General features: G+C 38.7%; 1 protein-coding gene across 2 annotated transcripts in view; it reads right to left on the reverse strand.

Moving 5' to 3' along the window:
• Positions 1 to 18,857, reverse strand: part of eml5 (echinoderm microtubule associated protein like 5) — a 99,717-nt gene that overhangs the window by 46,335 nt on the left and 34,525 nt on the right. For both annotated transcript variants that reach the window (XM_031890803.1, XM_031890802.1), the window contains exons 4-6: positions 17,201 to 17,269; positions 2,158 to 2,343; positions 1,131 to 1,266 (exon numbers count right to left, since the gene is read on the reverse strand). In XM_031890803.1, coding sequence (XP_031746663.1) covers positions 1,131 to 1,266; positions 2,158 to 2,343; positions 17,201 to 17,269 — 391 coding nt within the window. The remainder of the gene's footprint in view (positions 1 to 1,130; positions 1,267 to 2,157; positions 2,344 to 17,200; positions 17,270 to 18,857) is intronic.

Raw genomic sequence — 18,857 nt, forward strand, 5'->3', positions numbered from 1 at the left:
GCAGCGCAGCAGGGTACCTCTGCCCCATCTTCTGTTCAATAGAAAATGCTTGGGGTCTCACTGCCGACATGGACCCTGCTTGAGCATGTGCAGTTATAGCAGATTTCTGGCTAGCCCCAACTGTGCTTGCCCAGCAGGGTCTGTATCTCTAGAAATTGGAAGATTATATAAATACTGTGCGAAAATGGAGAGGTGAGAGTGGTCGATATAGGCCAGTTAAGGGGGCTTTTATACCTGGGGGGGGTGTACTTCTCCTTTAAAATGAGTTTTGGTTTCTAAAGGTCTCCATACACGGTAAGAGCCACTCGCTTGGCCACACCTACGGGTGGGCGATATCGGGGAGCTTGAAGTTAAAAAAAAAATTATCCAATGGATTATGTAGGCGGCAATGGGGCAGTTGTTTCGGGGACCACATCAACGAGCCGATGCGGTCCCCGATCCGACTGGATTTTATAACCTGGCCAATCGATATCTGGCCAATTTCAGGCCAGATATCGGTCGGCCAGCCCGCTCGTTTCTGCTCCTACACGGGCAAATAAGCTGCCGAGTCGGTCCAAGGGACCAATATCGGCAGCTTCTATCGGCCCGTGTATGGGGGCCTTTAGAGTATATCCAGAAGGTTTAGGAACTGGAGTTTTACCAGATAAGGGGTCCTTCTGTAGTTTGAATCCCCATACTTTGTCTACTAAAAAATCATTTAAACATTAAATAAACCCAATAGGATTGTTTTGCCTCCTGCAATCATTAATTATATCTTAGTTGGGATCAAGTACAATGTAAAGTTTTATCATTACAGAAATAAAGTAAATCATTTTTTAAAAATGTGAATTATTTTATTAAAATGGGAAATATGGGAAATGGCCATCCCATAATTTGGCCATCCCATAATTTGGATTCTTTACTTGTTCTGATCCTACTCATTCATTAGAAAATAAAATCAAATGCGTTGTATTATTTTTGCTTTTTTTTTGTTGTAGACATTACAGAATTTCCTTTTGGCATTTCACATTGCACATTGTGCAAAATATTTTTGTCAAACCTTAGACTGGACTAATGTTGATCTAGTTAAACTAATTTATATACAGTAAATACACCCACTCACAATCTGTCAGTAGTTAGAAGAATGTTACCTTTGTATCCTTGGTCTGTTTCCCTGAGATCAATCACAGTAATTGGTTTAAAATTTAAATCCCATAAACGTACACAGCCATCTCGTCCTCCAGTGGCAAAGCCCTCCTCACAGGCATTCATGCTGAAGATTCCTGCCTAGAAAACAAAGCATACAGTATATTGCAATGAGTATATTGCAATATATGGAAAAACAATCCCTGTTTTGCTTAAAGGGGAGGGCATTTCTTGGTAGCTTAATGCACAGAATGTCTGAATGTCCAATATATATATTAATAAAAGGTGAGTGGTGCAAAGGACCTCTTGTTTTTGTAATTGCATTCTGTTGTATATTTAATTATAAATTTGTTTGAGACACCACATTGTGCAAAATAATACATGTGTATGTAATATTAGTAATTTGCCCTCACCAAACATAAAGCCACAAAGTTGAAAAATGAGTTGAAATATTTGTTCATATGCTTAGGACAGGGCCAGAAGTTGAAATAGTCCCTATAGTAAAAGCCACATAAGTCAGTGTCAAATAACATTTTTGAATACTTGTTGCACAAGCCACATGAGTCAGATGACACTTGTGCTGCAATTTCAAGTAGGGTTGTATCTCACAACCTTTGTTGCCTATGTGGCCCTAGCTATGGCAAACTGTACATGGTCCCTGGTCAAGCCAGAAATATAACTTAACGGTGAAGACACACAGAGCTACTTAGTAGCAGCTACTTTGACTGCTAAAACACATGTAGAGACAATTATCAATAAATTATCAGTATTGTCTATTTTTGTAGCAGTGACAAGTAGCTCTGTGTTTTTTTGCCCTAAATGATCAAAAACATTGTCAATATTAGTACAATATTAGTGAACATTTACTGTTATTAATATGTAAAATAGAATTAGGATTTACTTCCATTTTTCACCCAATAATTTGTAGAAAATTTATAAACTTATAGTGCACAATTACATTTTATGGAATAAGCATTAATTCTTGAAATATTCCTATTTAGTGACAAAAATCACAGGGCAGACAGCACTTACTGCATGAGCTCCTTGGATTGTACGTGCAAGATTCAGCCCCTTCCAAACATAAATATCTCCGTTCAGCGCCCCAGAATACGTTACTTCATCCCGTGCACAGGCCAGGCACAGAATAGTCTGCAGGTCTCCTGTCTTCCCAAACACCCCACGCTTTGGTGTCAGCGAATTTCCACACAAACTCCAGAACTGGAAAATATCAGATGGTCAGTAACTTCATCACTAGGGACCATAACATAATAAGGCAACAACAAAGATACAATATATAGAATGTACAATTTCAAGAGATTGTAACTAATAACTGCACATTGTTTTGTGCACAATGTTGTAGTGGAAAGGGGGCAAAAATATTCCAAAAATTGCACTGTTTAAATACATCCATTTACAGGAATTCAAATTTGAAAAGCTCAAATTTAAATTTTAGAAAATTAAATTCTGGTTTTAAGAATAAAACACTATGGGCCTGATTCACTAAAGGGCGATAAAACGTGCGCTATTTTTATTGTGCGCTAAAATTTTTACCGCGGCTTAACTTTGGCGATTTTTCGCACGATTCACTATAAGCATACTCGCGCTTTTTTACGCGCGATATTGCATGCGTTATTTAACTCGCGAAGACTATTTCAATGCAGTATTTGCTGGTACATGTGCTAAATTACGCCCGCGAATAGTCACCGCATATGAATGGTAGCTTAGAAATAGTGTATAAAAATTCTTGCCGCTTATAAATGGTGTATATAAATATTAGCCACATATAAATGGTAGCATATAAATGGTATCATATAAATAGTAGATGCTTATAAATAGTAGCCACTAGTGATGAGCAAATGTGTTCTGGTTTCTTTAGTGAAAAATTAGCAAATCTTTCGAAAGATCCACGAAACGGCAAAAATGTTGTGCGGGCAAAAAAATTGTTGCTGTGACTATTATTTTTTGACGCTTGTATAAATTTTTGTATGTGCGGTGAATTTTTGCGTGGCGAATTTTTTCATGCGTTTTGCCATTTGCGGATTGTTTTGTGAAACGCATGAAAAAATCCGCCGCAAAAAAATTCAACGCAAGTCCAAATATTCGCTGTGAATCCATGCCTGGCGAAACATTTCATCACTTGTAGCCAAATATAAATAGTCGCGCAAATGAACGCACGCCATGTTAGCCATACACGCCAATACTTGCAGAAAATTACTGTATTAAAAATTAACATTTCGCTGCAAACTGGCGGCTGCGTCACTCTAGGGGAAACACATACTTGAATAAATAACACTGTAAGTCCATATTTTATTGCAAAAACTCATTTACTGTACTTTTGTATAATTTTTCGCCTGCCTGTAGTAGGTGTTAATTTTCGCATAGCCGAATGCGATATTTAGCGCGCAAAAGTTATAGTGAATCATGCGATCTTATTCTTTTCAGCGCGGAAATTAACGCATGCGGTAAAACTAGTGCGAGAAATAACCCATGCGAAAATGGCGATTTTTCGCACGCGATAATACTATGGTGAATCGTGCGCAAATTATTTTGCGTTTTTTAACGCAAAAAAGCGTGCAATAATTTTTATCGCACTTTAGTGAATCAGGCCCTATGGCTCCTGTAATACTGATCTACTCTAAAATGCTGCCATGGTGCTGGTGGCATAAATTCTGCAAGTGTGTATAAAGAAACAACATATGCAACAGAGCAACAGGGGGGCCCAGACCATGAGTCTGCTGTACAGTAGTCCCCCCTCTCCAGGCCCCTCCCTACCTTGAAATATAGCGTTGCAGTCAGGGCCAGAAGGTGCAGCGCAAGAGGGCCGGAAAGGGGGGTAGGCAAGGAGGGACTGGTAGCACCCCTCAGAAGATTTTTCTGCAGGGGGGCCTGGAGTGATCAAGTTACTTACTACAGAAGGCTATATACATCAGACACACAGATTACATACAAATACTGAGCAATACAAAATTTGACAGAACACTGGAGTTCTTAAAGTTATTTTACTACTTCTAAACTCATAACCACATTGGATTTCTAATATAACAATACCCCTAAGTTGTGGTGCTACCTGCTGATTGGTTGATATGATAGGATGATGGGCCAGCTTAAAACCATTTCAGAAATCCCAACTGCTCAGTGGTGTTATACACCATTGTGTGTGAGCACTGGTTTAGGCTAGGGCTTCCATTAGGCCAAAAACATTTAGCAAAACATTCCCCCTTTTGGGGTACCAAGCAACTATAAAATGACCTAATAGTAAAAACATAGTAAAAGTATGTGCTACACACAGGGCTGTTTTAATATATGGGCAAAAATTAGCATTTGCCCAGGGGTCAGCAAAGCTTTCATCTGCTATAATGTTTAACTGAAGCATCCCCAAGAAATCTTCACTTTAATCCACTAAAAGAGCTATACAAAACACCAATTTACAGTATATCTTCTTGGTTGAGGGAACACACATTTACTTTTATTTTTCCATTTCTTTATTGCCTGCCTTATTATATTTAAATTTCCCTGGTTGAGGTAGTACTATCACTACCCAATGACTGCTTCTTCTTATTCAGAAGGCATGCGCTGTAACAATGTTTGTCAAATCTGGAAGATAATTGATGCCATCACCAGTAAACTGTTAGGTTACCCTGTTCGCCAAATTTGTCAACAAAGCACTTAGCCTGTACCCCAAACCAGTTATGCTGTTCTTTTTCAACCCACCTCTCCTACCCTTTGCAAGACCCATTATTTAGTCAAGTGACAGTTGTATTAAATGGTTTCTACAGTCAAATGTGTAAGAGTAATTGGACAGATGAATGGAAGGGAATGGAACACATCAGATGGGGATGCAGGGATACACAAGTAGAGAGGACACATTTATATGTGCCTAAAACTATTTATAAAACGTATTTGTACTTTTTAGTTGTCATTTTTCAGTTTTTAAATTTCACATTATCATTTTATATAGTTGTGGTTTGTGCCATCTGCTTATGCCAAAACCCAATTTGCATCTGTAGCTAATTTGTGTGGCTCTCACCAATAACAGGTCTAATGATTACATACAATACAATGATAGGGGTACAGTGTCAGAGCCATTCACCAAGCTTTATTCGTAGCCACTCTACATGGATAAAATACATCTAGAAGAAAACTTACCAAACTGTGATTGTAATGATGTTTGTTACAATTATACCTGCATTCACAACATAAAAATAGTTTTATGTTGTACCTTTATATAAGGGTGTTTTTAATTGTTTTTTCTTTGTAACTAAGTCCCTGAGAAGCATGAAATTGAATATATTGCAAAGTAAAATCGAACAGAATGTCGAGTCCAGGTGCCCTTTTCTGTTGCTAATGGCGATTACAAATATGATAAAAAGATACTGGATACGTCACAGGGGAAGAGAATCTAGCCTATAATTGTGTTGTCCTAACAAAACTTGTCCTTCAGGGTAATTTATCAAAACCCTGTAATAAAGCTTTTAGGGACAGTGTAATTACTTTAAGTAAGAGACATTTCCTACTCGACTAAAAGCTAAATGGATTAGTGTCCACAAATCTTCCTCCAAGGAAAAGAAAAGCTGAGACCGCAATATGGAAAACCTCAGCAAGGGAAGGCTCTTCAAATACAATAACAAGAAACAGGGCTCTGTCACTAAGAAATTCACTTCTGCCTTTATCTGCACAAAGCTTTTTTATTTTTATATAAAGGAGCATGTTTTTAATAAACAGCAAGTTAGCCTTTAAATGGCTCATACTGACAAACTGAAAGTCAAACAGAGACCACAAAAATGAACCTTGCCTCAAAAGTTCCAGCTGCTTCTTCTTTTCTGAATAAGGTGCAAACTGTAAAGTACAGGGTGTATGGGGCCAAGAGAACCCTGGTATTAGAACCTTAGGCCAAATGATTGGATCACAAGGATGGTAAATCCAGGCCAGCGTGGCACAGACTGCATAAACAAGCCATTGCGGCTCTCATCCTGATGGTACTTTTAAACCTGCCCAATAAATATCCAGGCGCTGGAGGGCCCCATACATGGACCAATAAGCTGCCGACTCTGTCCTGAAAGACTAAATGCAGCTTTTAGCAGTCATGTATGCCCACCTTTAGTCTAGTCCTCTAAATCTAATCTTGGTTTTCCTGCACCACTTTGTGCTGAATCCCTGCATCTTCCTTTAAAAATGTATGTAAGGTGGCAATATCTTGTAAAGGGTTCAGGAGAGATTTTTGGAGTTGCTGGGGTGTCTTCCTTAAAAGGCACAGTATACCTTGAACATGCACCCTTTCTAACATCATCCAAAAGTGTCCATCAGCAAATTATAGGGTCTGTGGTGTGGAGATATTGATGGAGAGGGCTGTTCAGGGTTAATGGGGGTGCATAGGACAGTTCCTAGAGCAATGCCACAGATATTATTCCACCACTGACAGTCAGACTGTAGTTTGAATGACTGCCTGGAAGCTGAATATGATAACATTCAATAAAAAGAATCTCATCCCATTATTAATCTGATTTATGGTTGCAAAAAAAAAAACAGAAAGAGACCATTACCAAATTGACTTAGAAAGTCAATAACTTCTACATCATGCTTAATTAGCCTTTAAAGCCTGTCATGGTATAAGAACAAGTTTAAATATTTCAAAATATCCTTCTAAGATATATGGCGCATACGGTAAGTATTTCTTGAACAAAATAATACTTTCTCAGCATTCCAGTCTAGTTAACCCCTTGCAATATATGATGAATAATTCTCTACACTGCTTCGCTCAATTCCCACTGTCTCTGCTAATGATGCTTTGGAATTCAGCAACACGAAACCTTTCACTGAACTGTGGATTTTGAGGGATTCAGCAGTTGATTGGTCTCTACTAAGGTGCCAGGGTCAGACAGCCACTGCATTGACTAAGAAAATATGTTCAAATCAGTTGGTATGCTGCCTGTAGTGTCCCAATAGGGTTTGTGATGTAATAAAAGCAAACAGTAGTGAAAACAGCATCTCTGCAAAGCAGATCGTGACATGAATACTGAAGCTGTGTAATACAAGATTCATTTTTCTTATTTTCTTGGCAATTTATTAATGGAAATTGCAAATAAAGAAAACACAAAGCACCAGAATGAAATATTGAAAATCTTGTAGAGAATATACTATCCAGGGATAGAAAATAGCTTACACAACACAGACTTGTGCAACTGGGACATGAAGCAGCAGCAGCAGCTTAAGCCTTAAAGGGAAACTCCTCCATAAATAAATAATAAAATAGAATATGAAAATGTAATTCTAAGCTAATTTCCAGTAAACATTTCTGTGGTTTTTAAAGTAATTTAATTGCTATTAAAAGTAGTAAAGCTTGTCCATTTTTATTCCCTGCACTTTAGGTTTGGACTCTCGTTGTGGCCCTCGTATAACCAGGTTTTCATAGCAATAAAAAAATAAAAGAATCAATTAAAACAATTTGCAATTGATGAATAGTTTTATATACATAGTTAGATAGTAAGTTAACATTTTTCCCCTAAATACATTCTGCAAATGTTTAAGGTGATTCACCAAAAAAATATTTCCAGTTTGCCTCAGAAGAGCCAAAAAAGGCATACTATTTGCCTTACTTACTGAAAAGGCATCCAACCCTTTCTTGACACTAAATAAGGTATCTACCGAGATAGGTATCTATTGATTCTGAATATTTTAACAGAACTCTTTGTATTTCTAGGCAGATGCTTAAAATAAGTAAGGTCAGATGATTATCACATTCCACATGTTTGCAGTAAGTTCTAAAATGACAATTTCTATTCACTAAAATGCAAGTCCCCTTCACAAGACTCTAGGGAACTGCATTACATGAATAAGAAATATGACACACAAGTACGAACTGTCAGCACAGAAAATTACAGGTGTCTGCATTTATATTTTTAAGTATATCTGACAGTGCCAATGCTTGCTTATGGCATGTAAGAAGCTTCAGCTGGGTAGGTGAATCCTGTTACCCACAACTGCCCCCAGAATTTAAGTAACAAAGAGGTAATTGTCCCTTAGTGAATATAAAGTATATAATTAGCATAACATCATTATATAGATTAGAAGAATCAAATTAAATGCATTCCTACCCAGAATGAGTCAAAATGCAAATGTGTCCCTTGTGTGTCCCTCATTCTGTTAGCAGTGGAAAGTCAGTATAACTGATCTGGGCATTGATGGTTAGAGGATATGACTTCTGATATCAGCAACATCATTCCACATTGAGTATTACTCTGTATAGCTGCCAGCTCTGTGGTAACCACTGACAAACTGGGGCACCAAAGTCCCACCAGAGACCACAAGCCGGAGACCTAAAACAATTTTTCTTGCCTTGCTGACAAAAATACCGGTGTCCCCAGCATCCCTAGTATAGTTACATTGTTACATAAGGCTGAAAAAAGATTAGAGTTCGTCAACCCTTCCAAGTAAACCCAGCACACACAAACCTATATTGACCTATCTATACACTCACATACATAAAACATATATACCAACATTAATACTAACTGTAGATATTAGTATCACAATAGCCTTGGATATTCTGATTGTTCAAGAAATCATCCAGGCCCCTCTTAAAGGCATTAACAGAATCTGCCATCACAACATCACTGCCTTCACTGTAAAAAAAACGCTATTTCAAATGAAAGTTCTGTTTCTCTAAAGGGGGGGGGGCCTCTGGTGCACTGATTGTATTTATGGGGAAATAGAGCATCCCCCATCTGCCTATAATCCCCTCTAATGTACAGAGTAATCATGTCCCCTCGCAAGCACCTTTTTTCCAGAGAAAACAACCCCAACCTTGACAGTCTAACCTCATAGTTTAAATTTTTGATCCCCTTTACCAGTTTAGTTGCACATCTCTGCACACAGTCCAGCTCATTAATAACCTTCTTAAGGACTGGAGCCCAAAACTGCACTGCATACTCAAGGTGAAAAAAGAGGCAAAATTATGTTGTCATCCCTTGAGTCAATGCCCTTTTTATACAAGACAGCACTTTATTTGCTTTAATAGCCACAATATGACACTGCCTGGAATTAGACAACTTGTTATCTACAAAAAAAACCCAGAGCTTTGTCATTTAAGGATACTCCCAACACACTACCAATTAGTGTATTACTCACATTTATATTATTTCAACCAAAGTGCATAACTTTTCACAGTTTTTCAGTTTTGTTAAATAGCTCTGCAAAGTAGCAGCATCCTGCATGGAACTTATAGTTTTGCAGAATTTAGTGTCATCAGCAAAAATAGAAATGGTGCTTTGTATGCCCACCTCTGGTCATTAATAAACAAGTTAAAAAGCAAGGTACCAAGGACTGACCTCTGCGGTACTCCACTAACCACACTGGTCCAATTAGAAAATATTCTTTTTACCACCGCTCTTTGTAATCTATCCTAGAGCCAGTACTCTATCCAAGTACAAATATTATGTTCCAGACCAAAAATCCTCAATTTTGTCATTAACTTTATGTGCGGTACTGTACCAAACGCTGTAGCAAAGTCCAAGTAGATGGCATCCACTGCCATTCCAGCAACGAGGTTCCTGCTCACCTCCTCATTAAAGGCGACTCAGTTACTCTGGCAAGATCTGTTACACATTAAACCATGCTGGCACAAACTTATAGCATTGTATTTGCAATGTATTCAAGTACCCTTTCCCTTCTTACCCCTTCCAAAAGCTTTCCTACTACTGATATCAGACTAACAGGCCTATAGTTTTCAGCCTGAGAACAGGATCCCTTTTTGAATAACGGCACCACATTAGCAATCCGCCAGTCTCTCGGCATTTTGCCAGACCTCAATGAATCCTAAAAAATTAAGTGAAAAGGCTTGGCAATCCCAGCACTATTTATATATAGATTTGCAATCTGTCAGTTGTACTGTTTGCATTCAGAGACTGTAAGTTTTATTTCTCATGGCAAAGGAAGTGTTTATGTGTTTAACTTTTTTTTTTTTTCACTGTAGCAATTTACTTTTGCTTTTCACAGCTATGGTTATATTATTATTTTATTATATTAAATGCTGAGCCTGCCTCATCTGATTCAAGATATCTAAACAACTGCTTCACACTCCTTATTGCCTCTCCTACCTTTTTATTTAGCCTTATTTTATTTAGTGGTTTTGATGTATTTCTTTTATGTTTGCTGCTGAGTGGTATATATTTACAAATGTAATTATTAAGCTGCCTTTATTGTACAGCCATCACTGATTCATGACTAGTAGGAATGTATTTTTTTAGCACACTGATGCAAGAGCAGTTCATAAATCGTGCACAAATAAACACATTTATTTAAATCTCTTTATAAAGATTTCAAAATATTTTCCTAGCCATAATGGTAGCAATATAAGATTACATTCTGGTAAAATAGTAAAAATGTAAGTAGAATATATGTGCACATACTCCCATATATGGCTAAATGTTAAGACACACCTAAATTAAAATAAAATAACCATATAGTGCTTGCAGTTTGAAGGGCTTATTCAAAAAGCCCAACCATTGCTCTGTGCTTAGAAAGGGCAAAGGGCCCACATAGGCCAGGGCCCAGCAGAAAAAATAATGGGTGCCCTGGTACTGGTAATAACTGCTTTTCAAGAAATGGTTTATTTATTGCACTCTTCTGTTGCCTTTGATGTTTCAGCACAAAGCTTTATAATTGGCATGATAATGTGTGCCTCAACCATGCATGACCCTGTGTAAATGTACCTTATATTTGTCTTGGTATTTGTTTTCATTATGCTTCCCTACTACTGGACCAGAGGTTCCAAAACACTAAGGGACCGATTCACTAAAGGTCGTTAACGCTTAATGCATAGTTTTATGCATTAAAATGTGTTTGTTAATTACCGATTCATCAAAGTAATTTCGCATGCGTTACTACTCAAATCGCATGTGCAATAACCCCAGTTATTGCAAAGCATTATTTCCATCGCATTGCGGTAATTATCTAATAGAAATAATACTATCGCATAATTCACAGACATATTTGAAGCGTTAAAAGCATAAAATGTGGCGATAGTTACTGTGAAAATTAACGCCTCAGGAGTAGGCGTTACTAAACAAAATTGCAGCTGGTGAATGTCTGTGGTGACAAGATGAAGTTTGCAGTCTGGAATTTGGATGGATTTTTTCTGGAATCTGAAGAAGAGAATCAAGTATGTGTTCGCCCTAGAGTGATGCATCCTCCATTGTTCAGGGAAATGATAATTTTCAGAACGGTAGTTTTCAGAAAGAAACGGTTACGTGTGTAATAGCGTGCAATAATATCGCTTGCAATAACGCATAAATATATTGCATGGTTTAAAATATCGCTTGAAAATATGTCATCGTAACATAAATAACAACAATAAAATCGCTTTTTAATTCAGACAAGTGTCTTTTTTTTAATCGATCGTTAATTCTCCAAATATAAAAAATGATAATATTTTTAACATATGCTAAAAAAAAACACTTGTTTTTTTTGGCCTTTAGTGAATCGGCCCCTTAGTATGTGGGTGCAGACGTGGGTACTGTCTGAAGATCAAGTAAGGTGATATTTTGTCCTAAAGGCACTTATACATTTATGGATCCTGTGCATTGGTTTTTCAATGCATTCCACTGCATAGTAACACGAGTTAACAAAGCCCATTTTTTTCTACAGTATGTTTCTTGTACCCACAGCCCAACACTACACCAATGCAGGTAAGACACAACCTGTTGCATTTGACCTAGGTTCAGTGGTTCAGTACATTGCTGCGGGCACAGATTATTTAGGAAAGAATGGGCTCTGTTAATTCATGCCTTTCTGTGTGGTGGAGCAAATTAGAAATTCGACACAAAGGATTGTAAGTGTAAACACCGATGTGTAAGGTTCCTAATACATATATTTTGGCTTAGATACTCTTTAAATCATTCTAAGTATTGTCCATAATATTATACAGGTATGTGACCTGTTATCCAGAATGCTTAGGACCTGGGGTTTTCCTGGATAAGGGGTCTTTCGGTAATTTCTCCATACCTTAAGTCTACTGAAAAATCATTTAAATATTACTCTAACCCAATAGGATTGTTTTGCCTCCAATAAGGATTTATTATATCTTAGTTGGGATCAAATACAAGATACATTTTTATTGTTACAGAGAAAAAGGGGATCATTTTAAACATTTTTACCTATTCACTTATAATGGATCCTATACATGTATAATTTTCAGTAACTTCTACTATGGAATTAGACTACAGTTCCTAAACCACCCCTTAGACAAATTGTCATGAGTGCTGTCAATCAATATCTTAATTCTCCAAACAGCTGAAAGATGTTTCTACTAAGAGGATCCTCTCTTATCCAATCCCTCCCCCAAAACAACACACTGTAAGTACCCCTGTCTAATATTCCATCTGAAAATAAAGGTTAAGAAAAATGTATACGGTTTGTCAATATGAATCAATCTAATACAGTACTGATTCTGAGAAAGATTTGCATATCAGCTAGATGGATCGGTTTGCTTTACATTTGTCAGCTTAAGAAAATCTTGAAGACTACACATATGAAGCCTTCCTGCCAGTTTCATATTCATAAGGAAACTGCTGCTGATGAAGGACATCAAGTCTTAGTTTGGATTTAAATATTTTATCTTTCTGTAAATAATTCATTTAATCAGTTAAATAATTCAGAGTAAAACAGGGCAATGAAATGTTATTCAAGTGAATGCAGCCAGCCCATTTACCTTCCCACTGTGAGCATCTGGCTGTGCCTTTTCAATGACAGCAGCTCTCAGCTCTCAATATATTATAGACAAAAGCATGCATTATAATCTTCTCATATATGCCACTCTCTTGTAATGAGACTCAGGGCCAGGCCCGGATTTGCGGAGAGGCCGCAAAGGCCCGGGCCTAGGGCGGCACAAATTTGGGGGCGGCATGCCGCCCCGCCGCACCGCAATCTAAAGGTTTTTCACCCATACGGAGCAGTGGGGACCTCTCCCCCACTGCTCCGTATGCGAATGTTTACATGCAGTGTCGATCGCGCATGCGCGCGGGTGTACGTCCGCGCATGCGCGGGGGTGCCGATCGTGTGTTTGCGCATGCGCGGGGGTGCCGATCGTGTGTTTGCGCATGCGCGGGGGTGCCGATCGTGTGTTTGCCTTCAGTTGTTGTTTGACTACAGAACTCTGTTAATAACATAAATACTACAATGATTTAACTTTATGTAGCAAAATATTAAAGAAGTGACTGCACAGTCCACTCAGAAAGCTGATTCTTTAGCAAACAGGTGGTGTGCAGGGTAAACTAGCATAACTAAAAAAAGGAGTATGAAAAACTCAGAATGAGTAATTACCACAGACAACAATTGCACTGTCCCTCCTCACCCACTGGATACAGGAAAAAGTGGTTAAAAACATTAAAATACTTGGCCCACTTTAAGTACTGGGATTAAAAACAAGTGAAAAAACCAAATGGCTAATACTATTGCCTAGAGTTAAAGAGTTCCTATTATACAGAGAGTATTCTAGGACAAGACTAACACTATGGGGGATTATTTAGACACAATAATCCCCCATTTATTAAGAGACAAATGCTCGGGGATCGTTCATTCGAATGCTCCGAGCGTATTTCCACCGATTTTTTCGTGCTTGTGTGACTTTTTGTACACCCGCGTGATTTTTTCGTACGCTTGCACGACTTTTTCGTACAATTACACGAAAAATTTGGAAAGGTTTTGCCGCTGTTTACAATCGTTCGATACGGAAATTTTGTGACTTTCTGATCGCCAATACGATATTATCGTGACTAATACGATTTTTCCGTAAGCATTTTCGTGATATTCGCGATCTTCAGAAATTAGCGTATCCAATCCAAATTTTTCCCATTCGGGATTCGAACTTGTGTTTTAATGAATCAGCCCCTATGAGTAAGCCCAACACTATGGGGGACATTTATTAATGCACAAAGGCTCCGAACGTTTGTTTGAATGCTCCAAGCATATTTTGTGAGACAATTTCGTACCTTGCACAACAATTTCGTACCTTGCGACAAAATTTGTGTGAAAAAATCGTATTGTCGCGGCGAGTACAAAAGTTTCGTTCAAGCTTCGTTATCGTGACTTTCCTTGGGCCAGGTTGGAGCTGCAGAGTGCCATTGAGCCCTATGGGAGACTTTCCTTGGGCCAGGTTGGGGCTGCAGAGTGCCATTGAGCCCTATGGGAGACTTTCCTTGGGCCAGGTTGGAGCTGCAGAGTGCCATTGAGCCCTATGGGAGACTTTCCTTGGGCCAGGTTGGAGCTGCAGGGTGCCATTGATTCCTATGGGAGACTTTCCTTGGGCCAGGTTGGAGCAGCAGAGTGCCATTGAGCCCTATGGGAGACTTTCCTTGGGCCAGGTTGGAGCTGCAGGGTGCCATTGATTCCTATGGGAGACTTTCCTTGGGCCAGGTTGGAGCTGCAGGGTGCCATTGATTCCTATGGGAGACTTTCCTTGGGCCAGGTTGGAGCTGCAGAGTGCCATTGAGCCCTATGGGAGACTTTCCTTGGGCCAGGTTGGAGCTGCAGGGTGCCATTGATTCCTATGGGAGACTTTCCTTGGGCCAGGTTGGAGCAGCAGAGTGCCATTGAGCCCTATGGGAGACTTTCCTTGGGCCAGGTTGGAGCTGCAGGGTGCCATTGAGTCCTATGGGAGACTTTCCTTGGGCCGGGTTGGAGCTGCAGAGTGCCATTGAGTCCTATGGGAGACTTTCCTTGGGCCAGGTTGGAGCTGCAGGGTGCCATTGATTCCTATGGGAGACTTTCCTTGGGCCAGGTTGGAGCTGCAGAGTGCCATTGAGCCCTATGGGAGACTTTCCTTGGGCCAGGTTGGAGCTGCAGAGTGCCATTGATTCCTATAGGAGGCTTCCAAAATCATGCACAGAAGGATCAAAGTCGGAAAGGTTTTCCCGCTGTTTACAATCGTTCGGTATGAAAATTTTGGATCGGCAATACGATATTACCGTGACTAATACGATTTTTTCATAAGCATTTCCGTGATATTTGCGATCTTCAGAAATTATTGTATCCAATCCGAATTTTTCCCATTCGGGATTTGATGAATGTATCCCTATGAGTAAGTCATAAATGAGCCAGGTCTAGTGGGCAGTCCCACTGAGCAAAACCCCTTTTCCCCACCTGATAATTAAATAGAAGACACCTATGCAGAACATTGTTACCTCTATCCTCCATATCTCTATCCTTCAAATGCATTGCTATTCTAACTAGCATCAAAAATAGTTGAATATGTGTCATAAAATAAACCTAACTAAACTTTGTTTCCTTGTAGTTCCTTCATTATGAACACTTAATTGGCCTATTGGGGGTAATTGGGGATACAATATTTATAATCTGTCCATGGTCAAACCTTTAAAGGCCTCATTTGTGAAGCCAAATGAAGTGTGCAAAAATGCAAAGAAAAAAGTGCCATTTATTTGCACTTTGCACACTGCCTAAGTTAAGTACAAAAACACACAGGTCACCTTGTAGTGCTGAGCCCGTAGTACATCCTTTGGATCTAGAAATAACTGCTTTAGTAAAGCGCCAGTAAGGACAGGGTTGAGCTGTGCCTTCTGATTCACCCAAAGCCCCTAAATTTTGATTCAGTGCTCAGTGCAGCAACCCCAGAGAGGTGAGTGCTCTGTAGTATGAATGTCAGTTAACCCTTCATGACCCGTGACTGATCTCACCCTTGCATTGTAAATTGTAAATAGACATTTTCACTGCATGACAGCTACTAATTTTAAATAGGATCAAATCTTGTAAAAGCAATTTACTTGCTGTACACAAAATTGTTAGTAGAGTGACAGCAGTGCTACAGTAGATGTGTTCTAGCTAAAATTTTCAAAGGCTTTTGGTGCTTTTTGGGGGGTGAAAACTTATTGGGGCTCTGGTAGGGAAGGCCAATATTGTCATTAAATACTCCAATAATGCAGAAATACCTACTAGACAAATAATCTAAGCCAAACAGCATCTAAAAAGCATCAGTGTTCAGCAACTTCAATGTCAAAGGCAATATAAAGTGAGAAGAAACTGCCAAGATGCCAATCCTGACTGAAGTGAAACCTTAAAATTTTGAAACTTTGAAACAGGGAAAATACATTTTCTGTATAATGGGACCTTTTGGATGGTGGTAAACCTCAAATTGCAAGTAATAGCAATATATGGAAATCATTTTTGTTGATCATGGGCAGAAGTGTAAGAGCACTAAAGGGTGCAATAGCACAAAAAATCTGTGCAAGGTGCCGAATGCAGTGTTGGTGGGTGAAGGCCAGCCCAATCCTACAGCTGGAAAGGTGGTACAAGGAGCAAGTTAGGCCTATGTTTGTCACTGCTCTGTAACGTTCATGCCTAAATGATGCAAAAATAAGGGGATGGGTAGGGTGTGGGAGAAGGAACACCTACATACCAACCCTTTCCCACACCCTCATGAAACAGCACTTTCAAGCACAGGGAGTACTGTTGTTTTCTGAGTGGCTGCAGTTCAATGTGCTCTGAAACAGAGCACAGATACTTGCAACAATGCAAGCAGAGAGAAAGGCAGTTTGCAAAGTACAAAGAAATGGCAGATTTCACTCATTCATAACTAACCACTTATTTCCGTTTCCAAATAATATGGTGCCCCACAGTTTAAAATGTCTACCTTACAAGAAGCTATTCGGGTTTATTTAAAAAAAGATGCAAGGTTTTCTACAGGTCTAATCACCTATAGCAACCAATCAAAAAGCAGCATTTACTGGTCACATGTTGCTATGAGTTAATGCACCTTGTCTGTCATGTATTTTATTCATATTGGTGCAAGAGTGGTCAAGGTCTAGTAACCCACAGGTGCAGCATATACAACCCCTATATTTTTTTACAGAGAAATACAATTAATCTTGAGCTAGAAGAGATATTTGTGCTAAGCACAAATAAGTAGCAACAGATAGTACCTCTTCTTATGTAAAATATAATACTCCAAATGTTTCCTAAAAAGAAAGGAATGAGTACATACCCTCCCTTTATCTGATTCCTGTATTAGCCCCTATAGATCTTTATGCAAAATGTATAAGAATGGGATGTAGATTCAAATTGTAACTACCTTAATGTGCTTCACACCACAGCTCACAAGTTTATTGGGTTGGTAGAGGTCCCAGGAGATGTCAAATATCTGCAATAAAGCAAAATAAAAGAATGAAATTGCAGTTCTGTGTTAAGGTTGAAGCCTTATTTACATTAAGGTATGTGACTATGGTGAGATGGGATTTCACCCAGTGTTTAACAGCTGCCTTCACCAAACATATCATGTATAGCCTTCTATGGGGCAAGGTGCAAGGGTCGGTTGACTTACCTCTGATACCTCTGTTCAAAATTGGAATATGCAGGCAACTTAATCTGTTGTGCAGACCGCAGACAAGTAGTACAAGCATTTGGTTGCTTGCATTTAAGGACACCCACTGCTTATTTGAGTGATGATGCCACTCTACACTCTCAGACACACTCTGATTTCCATGTATAGAGTAATAGTCACTTTTATTACATTAGTGACAAATAACAGTGTCTTTAGAAATTTTACACAACAAATTAATGGTGCTTATTCTTGGGGATGTTACAAAATAATGTCCCTATGAAGTGTGTCTCAAAGTATGCTGTCCTCCTTCAAAGTAAAGCCAGTTAGGAATTTATTAACAAAATGGTAATTTCATGCTTAGGATAGTCCCATGTAATGTAAAAGGTAATAGAGAAGTACATTTTAGTCTTTTTGCACCACATGTAGTAGATTGTATGCTGAATATGGTACAGAGAGTATGGCAATGAAAATTCAGTAAATGAGGCCCAGCCAGTGTAAGAACTGTTTCTGTTATCAATTGAATTATTACAGTCTGCCATGGCCCCGTGCCACATGCTGAGTAAAGACAAAATAAGAAGAAAAAAGCAGTAGCATTGCAGTAAGGGGCAAATAATACTGTATATTTAAATTACATTGCACAATTGGAATACAGGCTAAAAGTGTTTTTAGTTACTGCACTGACTGGCAACAATGTATTTTTTCATTTGAAGTTAAGTTCTATCCATAATGCTATACCTATGTGACTCACTTAATACATGTAAGCCGTCTTTCTATCATATTCTATTCATAGCACCCAGCAACATGGATTTAGATAAACGTTTTTGTTAAAAAGTACATATCTTTCAAAAACATGGTAAAATAAATGAAAAATAGGAGACTTGGAGCAGTGTTAATTCTCAGTTAGTAAATATATCTACTAACAGAGCTACTATTTGATTCTGCTTTGATATTTTCACTACACTGTAAGTAGCCTGTAATGTGCAGGATTTGATTTTATTAAACGTTATTATACTATTTTTGCCTCATCTTTTATCCCACATATTGTGTGATACTGGGTCTTCAATCAATGCCTGGCTGGGACTGACTTATATGCCTCTTACTAAGTGGATCTGGTGAGCAGTTATAACATCTAATCTGGGGTCACCTTTTCCAACAGTGGTGTTTGATTTAATATACACGTCCTCTCTCTTTGAGTTGATTCTTTTATCCCACGGATTTACACTATATATATTTTTATTTTGGTTTTTTAACTTCATGCGCTTCCATCTACACTATGGCACATATTTCTTGAGGCTCATCTAAAGGGGAGCTGACATCAGGAGGAAGCAGCACGTTATTTTCACCATTTTGAAGAGTTGTACACTTGGATTTTGGACATTAAGAAGCGCTGGGTTTAGGAGTGACCACT

Source organism: Xenopus tropicalis, chromosome 8 (assembly GCF_000004195.4).
Source record: "Xenopus tropicalis strain Nigerian chromosome 8, UCB_Xtro_10.0, whole genome shotgun sequence".
Lineage (NCBI taxonomy): Eukaryota > Metazoa > Chordata > Amphibia > Anura > Pipidae > Xenopus > Xenopus tropicalis.